This window comes from Schistocerca piceifrons, chromosome 1 (assembly GCF_021461385.2).
Source record: "Schistocerca piceifrons isolate TAMUIC-IGC-003096 chromosome 1, iqSchPice1.1, whole genome shotgun sequence".
Lineage (NCBI taxonomy): Eukaryota > Metazoa > Arthropoda > Insecta > Orthoptera > Acrididae > Schistocerca > Schistocerca piceifrons.
In genome coordinates, this window is record NC_060138.1 from 126,617,418 (window position 1) to 126,632,482 (window position 15,065).

The window sequence follows — 15,065 nt, forward strand, 5'->3', positions numbered from 1 at the left end:
CTGGACCGATTTCAACCAAACCTGTTTAGTACACATATCCCTTACTGACTGACAACAATCGCTGTCGGTCTAAGAATCACCTACCTATCACAGTTCAGGATATATGACGTCATAATCAATGAAATTTGTGGAAAATGTGCCTTATCATGTGTAACGTTTAAATTTATCACTTCTGTGCGACTGTTTCTATTTGCAATAAATGTCGCAGGCAGTATCCACCACATATGCAACAAAATGCAACTACAAAATTATATCACGGTATCACACTGTAATAGGTGATTAACTGCCGCATTGTGCTTCTTTGCTACTAACTCTATTCGCAAAACATTTTTCAGACAGTATCCACAAATGCCGCTGAACGTAACTACACAAATGTAGCGTTGTACAATACACCATCAAAAAAAGTTTTGCTTCACCTCGCTACCGAGAGCTCCGGAACCTATTAAGAAAACTTGAATAGAGATCAGCATAAACATCATTTCTGCCCTTTTTAATGCTCATGAAAACCACACATTGCATGTTGTACCATGAGGTGGTGGTCCATATTGCTGTACACACAGGTACCTCTAATACCCAGTAGCACGTCCTCTTGCATTGATGCATGCCTATATTTGTCGTGGCTTACCATCCACATGTCCATCAAGGCGATGTTGGTCCAGTGTTGGTCCAGACTGTCCCACTCCTCAACGGCGATTCGGCGCAGATCCCTCAGAGTGGTTGGTGGGTCACGTCGTCCATAAACAGCCCTTTTCAATCTATCCCAGGCGTGATCAATAGGATTCATGTCTGGAGAACATGCTGGCCACTCTAGTCGAGCGATATTGTTATCCTGAAGAAAGTCATTCACAAGATTTGCACGATGGGGGCGCGAATTGTCGTCCATGAAGTCGAATGCCTCGCCAAATGCTCCCGATATGGTTGCACTGTCGGTCGGATGATGGCATTCACGTATCGTACAGCCATTATGGCGCCCTCCATGACCACTTGCTACGTACATCGGCCCCACGTAATGCCACCCCAAAACAGAAGGGAACTTCCATCTTGCTGCACTCGCTGGACAGTGTGTCTAAGGCGTTCAGCCTGGCCGAGTTGCCTCCAAATACGGCGATTGTCTGGTTGAAGGCATATGCGACACTCATCGGTGAAGAGAACGTGATGCCAACCCTGAGCGGTCCATTCGGCGAGTTGCTGGCCCCATCTGTACCGCGCTGCATGGTGTCGTGTTTGCAAAGATGGACCTCGCCATGTACATCGGGAGTGAAGTTGCGCATCATGTAACCTATTGCGCACATTTTGAGTCGTAACACGACGTCCTGTGGGTGCACGAAAAACATGGTGGCGTTGCTGTCAGGGTTCCTCCGAACCATAATCCGTAGGTAGCGGTCATCCACTGCAATATTAGCCCTTGAGCGGCCTGAATGAGGCATGTCATCGACAGTTCCTGTCTCTCTGTATCTTCTCCATGTCCGAACGACATCGCTTTGGTGCCCTTCGAGATGCTTGGACACTTCCCTTGTTGAGAGCCCATCCTGGCACAAAGTAACAATGCGGACGCGATCGAACCGCGGTATTGACCACCTAGGCATGGTTGAACTACAGACAACACGAACCGTGCACCTCCTTCCTGGTGGAATGACTGGAACTGATCGGCTGTCGTACCCCCTCCGTCTAATAGGCTCATGCATAGTTGTTTACATCTTTGGGCCGATTTAGTGACATCTCTGAACAGTCAAAGGGACTGTGTCCGTGATACAATATCCGTAGTCAACGTCTTCAGGAGTTCTGGGAACCGGGGTGATGCAAAACATTTTGTGATGTGTGTACATAGTTCAAGAGATATTATGCTATAAGCACTGAGATACCAGAAAAAATGCCGGATCATACATAAATTTTAATACATTTATTGTTCAGTACTAAGACACTACTCAGAAGAGTCAACTATAGAAAATCCCTGACGCCTGGTAGCGTTTCGAAGCTCAGACGGCTGTAGGCGAAAACAGCCCCCATCTATAGAGCTATGCGGAGATGTTGCCATACAGACGTTTAGACAGTCGCGTCGCAGAGACTCGAAGCAGCTATGCCCAGCGTACGCAAACTGTCCGGGATATTACACTATAAACACAGTTCATTTTCTGTTTTTGTTTCTAACAGGAAATTGGCAAAATGAATACCTGAGCAATACTAGGTTCTCAGCTACTATGCAATGAAAACTGGGGGTTCCCATTTGAAAATACGTAGTTGTCCACCCCACGCAGGAGGGTTGTTTAGGAGGTGACCATCTGTAGCACAGACAGATGTCTCCTTAACTAATATTAATTTTTCACGTAAAACTTTTTTTCTACGATGCGTCGATTTCGGGATATTTAGTTGTCTCAAGTGGACAGAACTTCGATCTTACCCTCTTAAAGAGCAAAGTAATTCCCTCGGAGTTCTGTTGTTGGTATATAGTGGTACGATTGTATGGAATCAGACCTAGAGACTAAAAAAATGGCAGGAAGGCTTTATTGTGTTTGGACGTGCCCGTTAACACAACATTAATGAAGTAGCCCGATTTCTTGATGTATCAACTCGCACTGTTCAGAATACCTAAAAAAAAATGGTGTGCTACTCGCAGCATGTGACACAATATAAGAGCACTGGTCGCGGTAAAATTCTACCGACAGTGATTGGAAACTGTTTCAAGCTGAGGAAGAATTGCCGCTCTATGTGAATGCAGATCCATCTCGGCCAGATTCTACGAGCGAGCAATGCGAAGTACAACTTTACTGTCAAAATCTTTGTAGATGTACAGAAAGTAATATCCCACGTTGAACTAACTGTGCGAGCCCTGATTTCTCTTATTTTATCATATTTATCTCTATGTAGGTGGGTGCCAACAGAATGTTTTCGCAATCGGAGGAGAAAACTGGGGATTGAAATTTCATGAGAAGATCCCGTCGCAACTAAAAACGCCTTTGTTTTAATGAATTCCACTCTAATTCATGTATCAAGTCTGTGGCACTATCTCCCCCATTTGGCGACAATACAAAACGTGCTGCCCTTCTTTGAACTTTTTCGATGTCATCCGTCGTTCCCACCTGATGCGGATCCCACACCGCAGAGCAATACTCCAGGATAGGACGGACTAGTGTGGTGTAAGCAGTCTCTTTAGTAAACCTGTTGCACTTTCTAAGTGCTCTGCCCACGAATCGCAGTCTTTGATTTGCTCTACCCACAACATTATCTATGTGATCGTTCCAATTTATGTTATTTGTAATTTTAATCCCTAAGTATTTAGTTGAATTACAGCCTTCAGATTTGTGTGACTTATCGCATAATGGAAATTTAGCGGATTTTTTTCACACTTTTCTTTATTCAGGGTCAATTGCCACTTTCCGCACCATACAGATATCTTATCTAAATCGTTTTGCAATTCCTTTTGGTCATCTGATGACTTTGCAAGACGGTAAATGACAACATCATCTGCAAACAATCTAAGATGGCTACTGAGATTGTCTCCGATGTCGTTAATATAGATCAGGAACAATAGAGGCTCTATAGCACTTCCTTGGCGAACGCCGGATATTACTTCTGCTACTATGACCTGTGGCCTTTCTGACGGGAAATCATGAACCCAGTCGCACAAATGAGGCGATATTCCATAGGCACGCAGTTTGGTTAGAAGACGTTTGTGAGGAACGGTGTCGAAAGCCTTCGGGAAATCTAAAAATATGGAATCAATTTGACACCCCCTGTCGATAGCACTCATTACTTCATTAATATAAAGAGCTAGTCGTGTTTCACAAGAACGATATTTTCTGAATCCCTGCTGACTATCTGCCAATAAATCGTTTTCTTCGAGGTACTTCATAATGTTCGAATACAGTATATGTTCCAAAATCCTACTGCAAATTGACGTTAGTGTTATGGGCCTGTAATTCAGCGGATTACTCCTAATTCCCTTTTTGGGTATTTGTGTGACTTGAGCAATTTTCCAATCTTTGGTACGGATCTTTCTATGAGCGAGCGGCTGTATATAATTGCTAAGTATGGAGATACTGTATAAGCATACTCTGAAAGTAACCTGACTGGTATACAATCTGGACCGGAGGGTTGCCTTTATTAAGTAATTTAAGCTGATTTGCTGCACCGAGGATATCTACTTCTATGTTTCTCATCTTGGCAGATGTTCTTGATTAGAATTCGGGAGTATTTACTTCGTCTTCTTTGGTGAAGGAGTTTCGGAAAACCGTGTTTAATAACTCTGCTATAGTGGCACTGTCGTCAGTGACTTCATCGCTGTTACCGCACGGTGAAGGTATTGATTGCGTCTTGCCACTAGTGTGCTTTATGTATGGCCAAAATCTCTTTGGGTTCCCTGCCAGATTCCGAGACAGAGTTTCGTTGTGGAAATTATTAAAAGCATGTCGCATTGAAGCACTCGCCATATTTCGAACTTCTGCAAAACTTTGCCAATCTTGGGGATTTTATGTTGTTTAAAATTAGGCACGTTTTTTTCATTGCTTCTGCAACAGCGATCTGACCCGTTTTGCGTACCATGGGGGATCAGTACCATCACTTATTGAATTATGTGGTATATATCTCTCAATTGCCGTCGATACTATCTCCTTGAAATCATTCCATAACTTTTCTACGCTTACATGATCAGATCAGAAGGAGTGGAGACTGTCTCTTAAAAAGGCGTTAAGAGCATTTTTATCAGCTTTTTTTAAAAATAGATGTAGGTCTACTTTGCGTTTCTTTTTTATGGTCGTGGGTGTTACGGTATTTAGCCTATCAGCAAGTGCCTCGTGGTCGCTAATCCCTGTATTCGTCATGATACTCCGTATTTCTCCAGGATTATATGTTGCTAAGATGTAAAGCATGCTTTCGCAATCATTTACGCTTCGAGTGGTCTCATGAACTAATTGTTCAAAATGTAATTTTCTGAGAAAGCATTCAGTACAATTTCGGATGACGTTTTATGCCTGCCACCGGCTATAAACGTATAATTTTTCGAGCATATAGAGGGTAGGGTCACCACCGACTATAATTGTATGAGCGGGATACTTATTTGAAATGAGACTCAAGTTTTCTTTGAACTGTTCAGCAACTATATCTTCTGTGACAGGGGTCGGTAAAATGATGCAGTTAATAGTTTAGTCCGATTGTCAAGTATAACCTCTACCTATACTATTTCGCAGGAACTATCTACTTCAATTTCACTGCAAGGTAAACTATTTCTGACAGCAATAAATACACCACCAGCAACTGTATTTAATCAATCCTTTCTGAACACTGTTAGATCGTTTGAAAAACTGTCGGCTGAACTTATTTCCGGCTTTAGCCAGCTTTCCGTACCTACAACTGTTTGAGCTTAAGTGCTTTCTATTAGGGCTTGGAGCTCTGGTTCTTTCCCAACACAACAACGACAATTTACAACTACAATACCGATTGTTGCTACAACTACCTTATTGTGTTTTACCTGCCCCTCTTAGACGGACGCCCTTTCTGTGGTTTCCTGAGACCCTCTAACCTAAGAAACAGCCCAGTCCCTTCCTCACAGAGACGATGCTGTTGTTTTCGGTGATGACTGCAGATTGGGGCTCAGCAGCACTACGCTCTGACTTAAGTAAGCCTTCTCTAGCGGTGGCGTGCAGATACTCTCGAAGACATGTCTACTCCAACATCTCTCATTCGTCTTTGCGTCTGGCAGCGGATATGCTTACTTGCGGCTCAGTCGCGAGGTGCCAACCTTGCCTTGCGACCTCGTTCTACGGACGACACCACACGTTTTTCTTTGTTTTATCCTCACTCTGTCTTCTGTGCTGATTAGATTGTTCATTCCATTCCTTTCACTGAGGACAGCAATGTCAGCAGTGAATCTTCTCATTCATATCATTTCGTCCTGAACCTTCCTTTTTTTTTGTCAACCTCTGTCTTCGTAATAATTGCAGTTATTGTAATTATCGTGAGTTCAGTCGCTTAGTGGTGATAGACTGTTCTACCCTTACTCTAAGTTAGCATTTTTTCGCCCATATCTTTTTGTTGCACACGCGTGTAAAGACACGAACAGCTACTGTTGTCTGTTTATCGTGTTCGTAGTAATAGTCAGTAATCGTGTACGTAGTAACAGTCGGTAAGGTAGTGGTGCAGAATTGGCTGTCTCCATGAAGTTGGGACGGTCAGATTTTTAAACATATTGATATTTGATGTATGGATGTTCATAAAAGACATCGATATTATCAGGAGAAAATATCGATAACCTTAAACATCGATATTATTGACCCATCCCTATGCAAGAGAAGACTCGGGAGTGAAACACTTCTCTTATGTGTTCTTCGCATGAAATATTGTACTTACAATAAACATGTCAGACAACAATAGTCCATTTTTCATTAAATACCAGACGCAGTAATGTGTGTGACTTTTGCTCCGAGTCTACGTTACTTTTACAGTGCGTCTGTATCTTTTCTTGATCCAGGCATTCAGGGGGGTAAGGAGGGCGTACGTTCTGCTCCATAGCTGAGAGCAGGGAGTGGCAATTTTCATCATTCCCATACAGTGCTGGCACCAAATGTGTACGTTTTGCACCTCATACCTATCATTTGCGGTGGTAGAAATGATACACGTAAGAAACAAGTTTTCATGAATATGCTGTATAGGTACATTTATGTTCAAATCTGGGACTCATTTGCAGTACTGAGTATGGTATTGAATTAATCCTATTTTAAGACATTTACTGTTAGATTCAAAAGATTGGTACTAGCTGGAATGGGCAAGAATTCTGCCAATGAGAACTACGAGGCCTGTTCAAAAAATTCCAGAACGTTCGTAATTTCGTGCCAATGGTGTGTTTGAGCGAAATGCGGTTGGCATCCCTGTACTTGCCTGTATTTAGTGTGGAACTGCCTGAAGTTTCATTGCTATATGTCTGATAGTTGTTTTTAAGTGCTGTATTGAGTACAACGTTGTGTCGCATAGTTTGCGGATTTCGAGATGGCAGAGGAAGAGGAACAACGCGTCTGGATTTTGCGTGAAACTCATAAAACCTTCACAGAGACACTCTAAATGATGCACGAAGCCTACGGTGATGAGATGTTAAGCCATACTCGGTGTCATGTGCGTGTCAGTTGAAGACTCACTTTCCGAGAGAGTACAGAAGAATTTAACATTTCAGTTGCATCATGTCATAGAATCCTGACACTGCATCTCGGAATACATCGTGTTGCCTCACAAGTTCTTCCAGCGGCTCATAAGGCAAGACCTGAAAGACTTTTGTCTCGCAGTCTGCGAAGAGCTTTTGGATCGCGCTAAAGACAAGGAGACGTCCCTTAAGAGAATAGTAACTGGTGATCAGACGTTCATCTACGGTTATGATGTTGAGACCAAGGTTCAAAACTGACAGTGGGTCGGGAAAGGTTCTCCAAGAACAAAAAATGCTCGTCAGGTCAGGCCAAATGTCAAAGCCATGCTGATAGTTTTCTTTCTCTTTGAAGGATCATGAATTCGTGCCACAGGGACAAACTGTTAATCGAGGATACTATCGGGACGTGCTGCGACGCCTGCGAGAAAATGTGAAAAGGAAACGACCTGAAATGTGGCGAACCAATTCATGGTTCTTGCAAAACGGTAACGCACCCGCACATTCATCCCTGTTGGTGCGTGACTATTGCACAAATAAACGAAATCGCTGTGGTGCCTCATTCTCCGTTCTCTCCAGAGCTGGCTACTGCGGACTTTTCTTTATTTCCAAACTTGGAAACCCCGTCGAAAGGACGAAAATTTGCAACGATAGACGAGATAAAAGAAAATTCGTAGACAGCGCTTCGCGCGATCCAACAAGAGGCGTACCAAGACTGCTTCCGGAAATGGAAACGTCGTTGGGAGCGGTGTACCACTTGTGGAGGAGAGTAAAAGGCAAGCGCAGAAAAATTCTGTGGACAAAGTTCCGGAATTTTTTAAACAGACATCGTACAGCGCCTATGAGTCAAGGAAATACAGACAATAAAAAGTATCACTTTCGATACTCTAATATCGATTAATCTACGCAGAAATACTATAGGTACTGGGAATATTTACCGATACCATTGCGATTATACGAGGGGCGTTCGAACAGTCCGTGCAAAAATAAAAACTACTTACGTATTTGGGGTAAACCATTTTTATTTTTCGAGATAGTCTCCTTTTAGACTTATATACTTCGTCCAACGCTGTTCTAATTTGTTGATCCCTTCCGAATAATAGGAATTATCCAAGTCTGCAAAATAGCTATAGTTCAATTCTTTTATCTTGGCGGCTCGCGCATGCCCGCCTAGACGCGGGAGATTGCTGCGTTGCCAGTTGCACACGACGCACGCGCCAATAGAAGCAGCGCCATAGTATAGCATAGTTCGCAAGCTTACGTGTAGGGGGGAGCGCGCAGTTCATGAAGTAAAGCCACCACGGCCGCATTAACCCTTTCGCCGCTACAAAGACGTGCTCCCTGCATTCCGCGCTGTGGGCGATTTTGTCACTGCACTGCTCGCCTGTGCAGACACATTGTGTTCCGACTGCTTTGACACTCTTTATCATTCGATTCCACAAAAACTATTTGGCTCAAAAATTAGATTTTTACCGATCTTCTTGACTGATACCTTCCCCCCATAAATGACTTAATTTTGTTTCGATGTTCAACGCAGTTATTATGCAGCATTAAATATAGTAAACCATTGCACGAAATTTTGAAGAGTTTGCAGAGGTAAAGTCCATAGAGTATATATGCTTTCCGGATGGTCGATTTTAGTTGCCACAATGTTGAGAATGAAATGTGGACAAGATACCTATATATTTAATTTAATTTAAGTACCACATAAGTGTCGTATGTAATATTGAGAAACATTCCACCTTTCGCGACTGTAACAAAAGTTTTACTTACACTGGGCACGTTTGGCTTTATTTTAAAGCACTTCAATCAATCAAATGGAAGTAGACAAAATACATTAAACAAAACTGTGGACTTACAAAAACATTAGGACTCGGATATACCGTCTGTCAGTGAAGTGCTCAGAGCTATGTCAAATATAATTTTGTGTGTGGCACACACAAACAGCATTTATTTGCTAAAACACTGATAAGCCAACACAAACGTTGAATATTGTGCTACCGCAGCACAAAAGTACGAAAGGTGACTTGGCAATGGAGGACACAAAATACAGTCCTCTTATGATGCTTCAAAAGAGAGAAACGCGTCTGGTCTAAATAAGTCGCTTATTACAGTTGCAGAAGAGGGATATATTTCAATACCATTGGTAAAACTGCGACTGTGGAACAAAAACAAGAAATAGAACATCAATACCATTGTGTATGTGCCATACCTTTCACCGATGGAAGTGCTTTAAAATAAAGCCAAACGCGCCGTGTGTATATAAAACTTTTATTACAGACGCGAAAGACGGAATATTTCTCACTATTACATACGACACCTATGTGGTACTTAAATTAAATGAGATATTATTATACAGTAAATATTATATGAAATTTAGGTATCTTGTCCACATTTCATTCTCAACATTGTGGCAACTAAAATCGACCATACGGAAAGTATACGCTATGGACTTTTACCTCTGCAAACTCTTCAAAATTTCGTGCAATGGTTTACTATATTTAATGCTGCACATCAAAACAAAATTAAGTCATTTATGGGGGAAGGTATCAGTCAAGAAGACGTGTAATAATCAAATTTTTTGGCCAAATAGTTTTTGTGAAATCGAATGATAAGTGTGTCAAAGCAGTGGGAACACCATGTGTCTGCACAGGCGAGAAGTGCAGTGATGACAAAATCGCGCACAGCGCGGAATGCGGGGAGCACGTGTCTGCAACAGCGAAAAAGTTAATGAAGAGGCAAAGCACTAGAAATTTCATTCAAACGAATAAAATTCGTGAAGTAAGGCACTCCAATATTATTTTTAAATAAAGAAAATATTAAGCACCATACAAGGTTTGAACTCATGACCATTCACCTGGCAGCCCAACACCTTAACCGTTCCGCTACCTCAGCTCAGCGAACAGTGTAACTCCATAAGGACTCTAACACTCACGCAACTACTTATAAACACTGTTGGTATGACTATGAATTACTCACGCTTCGTCGAAGTACAGTAGGAAATAAACAATTACCGCTGTTCTGTATTGCGAAAACGCAGTTCGTGAGATTGAAACAAACACCTTTCCTTGCTATCGCCTGAATTAGGAGTCTTATTGATTGTTTGGTTTAATTAATTAATAGAATATGAAGCAATTGGTATAAAGAATGCTTTTTCCAAACTTTCTATAAAAGAAAGTCTGCTATCAAGACATTGCTTTTGTTCTATTACTTTATTTATGACTGAACGTTTCTCTGCACTACAGTCGAGATCTGGCAACGTCGTTCTCTGTTCATTGGCTGACTGTGTTTTGTGATGTCAGATGCGCAGAACGAACCTAAACTCGGCTGCCAAGATATATGACGCGCACTTTAGTAGTTGCTGCAATCACCTCGTCGTTTGAATAAAATATTTGTCCCGTCAACCTTATCTTCAAATTGGGGAACAAATAGTCCGAGGGAGCCAAGTATGGAGAGTAGGGGGGGATTTGAAACGAGTTGGAATCCTATTTCCATTAATTTTGCGACCACAATTTCTGAGTGGGTGCTGGTGCATTGTCATGATGGAAAAGTACGTTTTTGCGGTCCAGTCGCCAGTGCTTTCTTTATTTATTTTTTTTTTTTTCATCTCAGTTTTCAAACGGTCCAATAACGATGAATAATATGCACCTATAATAATTTTACCCTTTTCCAGATAGTCGATGAGCATTATCCCCTGCAAATCCCAAAAGACAGTCGCCATGACCTTTCCGGCCGAAGGAATGGTCTTCGCCTTTTTTGGTGCAGATTCTCCCTTGGTCATAGACTGTCTAGAGTGTTGTTTGGCGTCAACAGTATAGTAATGTATCCATGTTTCATCCACAGTGACGAAACGACGTTTAAAGTCCTGCGGATTCTTCCTGAACAGCTGCAAACCATCCTTGCAACACTTCACACGATTCCATTTTTGGTCAAGCGTGAGCAATCGCGGAACCCATCTTGTGGATAGCTTTCTCATGTCCAAACGTTTATGCAAAATATTATGTACCCGTTCATTCGAGATGCCCACAGCACTAGCAATCTCACGCACTTTATCTCTTCTGTCATCCATCACCATATCATGGATTTTATCAATGATTTCTGGAGTCGCAACCTCCACAGGGCGTCCAGAGCGTTCAGCATCATTTGTGCCCATATGGCCACTCCGAAAATTTTGAAACCACTTATAAACTGCTCCAATCGAAGGTGCAGAGTCACCGTAATGTTTACCAAGCCCCTCTTTAGTCTCCTGAGGCGTTTTGCCTTTCATAAAGTAATGTTTAATCACCACACGAAATTCTTTTTCGCCCATTTTTTGACAATCACTAGAATTACTTGATTCATACGGGTGCCAAACACAAAGAAATAGACCAATGTGGCTTAAACGTGGTGTGTGTTCTTTCCAAAGATGCTACTAACTAAACATGCAGTAAGAGTTATATGTGGTGTGAACTCAAGAACATCCTGCAGAAGCCTGTTTACGGAACTAGGGATACTAAACTACTGCTTCCCAATATATTTATTCCTTAATGAAATTTGTCATTAAAAATATATCACTTTTTCAAACCAACAGCTCAATTCATGGAATCAATACTAGAAATAAGAATAATCTTCACAAGGATTTAAAGTCACTTAGTCTTGTACAAAAAGGTGTGCATTATTCAGGAACACACATTTTCAATAACTTGCCAGCAGCCATAAAAAGCTTAACAACCAATGAAATTCAGTTTAAGAGAAGCCTAAAGGATTTATTGGTGGCCAACTCTTTCTACTCCATTGATTAATTTCTCAGTAAAGCCAACTGTACAATATAACGTCTGCACCATTTCAGTGCAGTAATGTGTTCATTGTAAATAAGTATTATAGTAGTTGCATTACATGTTTGTTACCTTATAAATAAATAAAAAACTTTTTTATTTTAAATTCAGTGCACTAGTATTTGTAAAATGACTCTTTCATATAGTGTTCATTAAAAAATGACGATCATTCCACTTGGGACGTGTGGAATGGTACATTAGCTTCTTTGTGTTAGTTGTAAATATTTGTCATGTATTGTTGTTTTTCTGACATGTTCCACATCCTGGAGGACCTCCTCAGTACGGATCAATTGGAATGAAAGTAAATCTAATCTAATCTAATCATGACCTCGTTACGCGCCGGTGGTGCCATCTCTCGGATTTTGCACGGACTTTACAAACGCCCCTCGTATATCGATATTGTGAAGTATCGATACCTTTTCCCCATTCCTACCACTGCGCTCTTTATCTCCCGGCAGAACACGAGCCTCAGACGGAGCCCGCGCCGCCGCAGCCGGCCCTGGGGGCGGAGGGTGAGCAGCAGCGGCCGGCGGGGGCGGAGGAGGGCGAGATGGCGGCGGCGCCCAGCACCATCGTGGGCCGCGACGGCGACGGCGGCTGCGTGCACAACAAGCGCGCCTACCGCAACGGCGAGAGCTTCCCCTCCAACAGCACGGGGCTGCGTGTCGACCAGCCCAACCAGTGCGTCCAGTGCAAGTGCACGGTGAGTACCCGCGCCTGCTCTGCACTCCTCGCTGCCTCGTTCGCCCACTTGAAGAGCGCCTACTGCCATTACTCCTTCTTATCTTCTTGCGGAGCTGTTAACTGTCGAGTTGTGAAACTACCGTAGGCTATCGTAAGTAAGCCTAGACTACAGTAATTTTCCTAGTAGCTTTGATCAGTGAAGATTGTACCCGCATTACCTGTACGTTAGGTGTGTTGCATACGTATCAGGCGTTACCTCATAACGACCGGTTTCTTTACATATGCGAGCAGTGTCTTACTAGATTCGCCTAGAAACTGGAAGCGGTGAACCGCCTAGAAACTGAATGATGATATATAAAGAGCTACCTAACATACGGAACATTTTCATTGTACATAGCTATACTCCTGTCTGTTACTTAAAAGTAAACAGCATTTATAGCGAAACTGAGACTGTCGATGTTTAACTCATGTTTTATTTGAAAAATTGTTGATTTGTAGCGTGAAAAAGAGGGATGTTGTAGCAAAAGTAAAGAAAACAGTACTGGTTTACCATCTTGCGCTAGAAAACGCAATTTCCTCAAAAAAGGCAAATTTAAAAAAAAAACACAAAACAAAAATATGTCAAACTTCGCTTCAATATTTCGTTGAACTTATATAAGGTATGTTCCTGTTATAAATAAACAACTTTCACATTTATCAATAATAACAAAAAACTCTTGCCTTTGATCCATTTTTTATGTTTGTGCATGTAAACTGTAGTTACATCCATTGATTAATTTGGTTACATAAAAGCGCAGAACTTACGCGATAAAAGAATTTTTATTATGTATGAAATGCAATTTACATTCTGTAAGGATATAAAATACAGACTGGACTAACAGTGGATGATGAACGGTTCTAATTATGTGCGAAACAAACAACTAGAGAAACAAAAAAATAAAGAGAAGCTGTCAGCTCCCAGTTTCTCTCTTACATATTAATTTATGTTCCTTTCCCTACCAGCGCTCGGTTCAAATGGTTCAAATGGCTCTAAGCCTTATGGGACTTAACATCTGAAGCCATCAGTCCCCTAGACTTAGAACTGCTTAAAGCTAACTAATCTAAGGACATCACAGACATCCATGCCCGAGGCAGGATTCGTACCTGCGACCGTAGCAGCAGCGCGTTTCCGTACTGAAGCGCCTAGAACCGCTCGGCCACAGCGGCCAGCCAGTGCTCGGTAATCCATGATTCGTGTACTGTAACAAAACTACCGAAGGGTAGAGCACAAGTCTAATTAGACGATAATGAGTTTTTAAGGGCACTAGAGAGACAGTTCTGACGTTGTCCTAGATACTGGCACCAGTACTTAAGAAAAATCAAGACGACAGGGGGGGGGGGGGACATTTAACTGACTTATGCTTCTTCTCTACGATTTACAAATCCGAGTAGACTCGCTACCAAGAAAGGGGGAAGTGCATCGTAGGGGGTAAGTCGTTCACTGCGTGTGCAAGGGTCGTCCAGGATTCTGATCTTTTCGGGTAACACACCTAGGCCCTACATTCACTAACTGATTGAAGCCAACGTAGCACAAAACAACTAAATAACTCCATGGAAACGCTAAGATCCGCCACGACCATACAGTGACGAAATATTTACTTGCATTAATTGTCCTTTATCTTTAACGGTTTCTCGTATCATGGCTCAGAACTTTATGAGGGAATGGCTGCTGGACAGTCTTGAATGACAAGGTGGCTTCATTCAGAAAACTGATCGTTTATTATAAAGTTCTTTAACGGATACACAGGGGAAAACGTAGACAAACTCACTTACATCAGTCCCTTACGTACACAGAAAGGGGGAATGGCTCACGTTAATTTAGCATGGGAATCCCACATCGTCACGCCACCTGACGGGCCACTTTAACGATGACAAATGCAATTTGCAACATACGTTCTCCTCGGAGTTCCCATATATGGACACGTCTACCATGATTTTGTACACAGAACGGGGAATCGTCTGAAAAGAGGATGGGGTAATGTCGCTGGGCTGTCAGTGCGCCTTTCTTTGCTACCACAGGGAAATCTGCAACATGAGTCACCGTGATGACAGTCCGTCGCACTCCAGACGTCACTGTAGACTCCTACTAGCATTGCTACAAACAAGTCTTTTTCCTAACAGCAGCCACGTGCTGCTGCTATACGATCCCGCATTGTCGAGCAAAGAATGTAACTCTGCTCTCGGGCGCTAGTCACGTAGTGTCGTATATCCTTCATGTCGTTGAGTGTGGCCCTCCTGAACCCATCGATTCGATATTCACATGACAGTCATGGGATACCGACCAACGCAGGCAGCAGTATCGCGCAACGTTAAATTGCATCATCAATAAGGCACAGCCCTTCCGTTGCCGAATTACGACCCGTGCTAGTGGACGTTGTACTTACGCGAAGCATAACACCGTCTTC

The 15,065-nt window shown here is 42.4% G+C and overlaps 1 protein-coding gene across 1 annotated transcript in view; it reads left to right on the forward strand.

Moving 5' to 3' along the window:
• Positions 1-15,065, forward strand: part of LOC124788223 (chordin-like protein 1) — a 560,639-nt gene that overhangs the window by 481,580 nt on the left and 63,994 nt on the right. Inside the window, exon 8 of the mRNA XM_047255444.1 lies at positions 12,505-12,640. Within this exon, the coding sequence (XP_047111400.1) occupies positions 12,505-12,640 (136 nt within the window). The remainder of the gene's footprint in view (positions 1-12,504; positions 12,641-15,065) is intronic.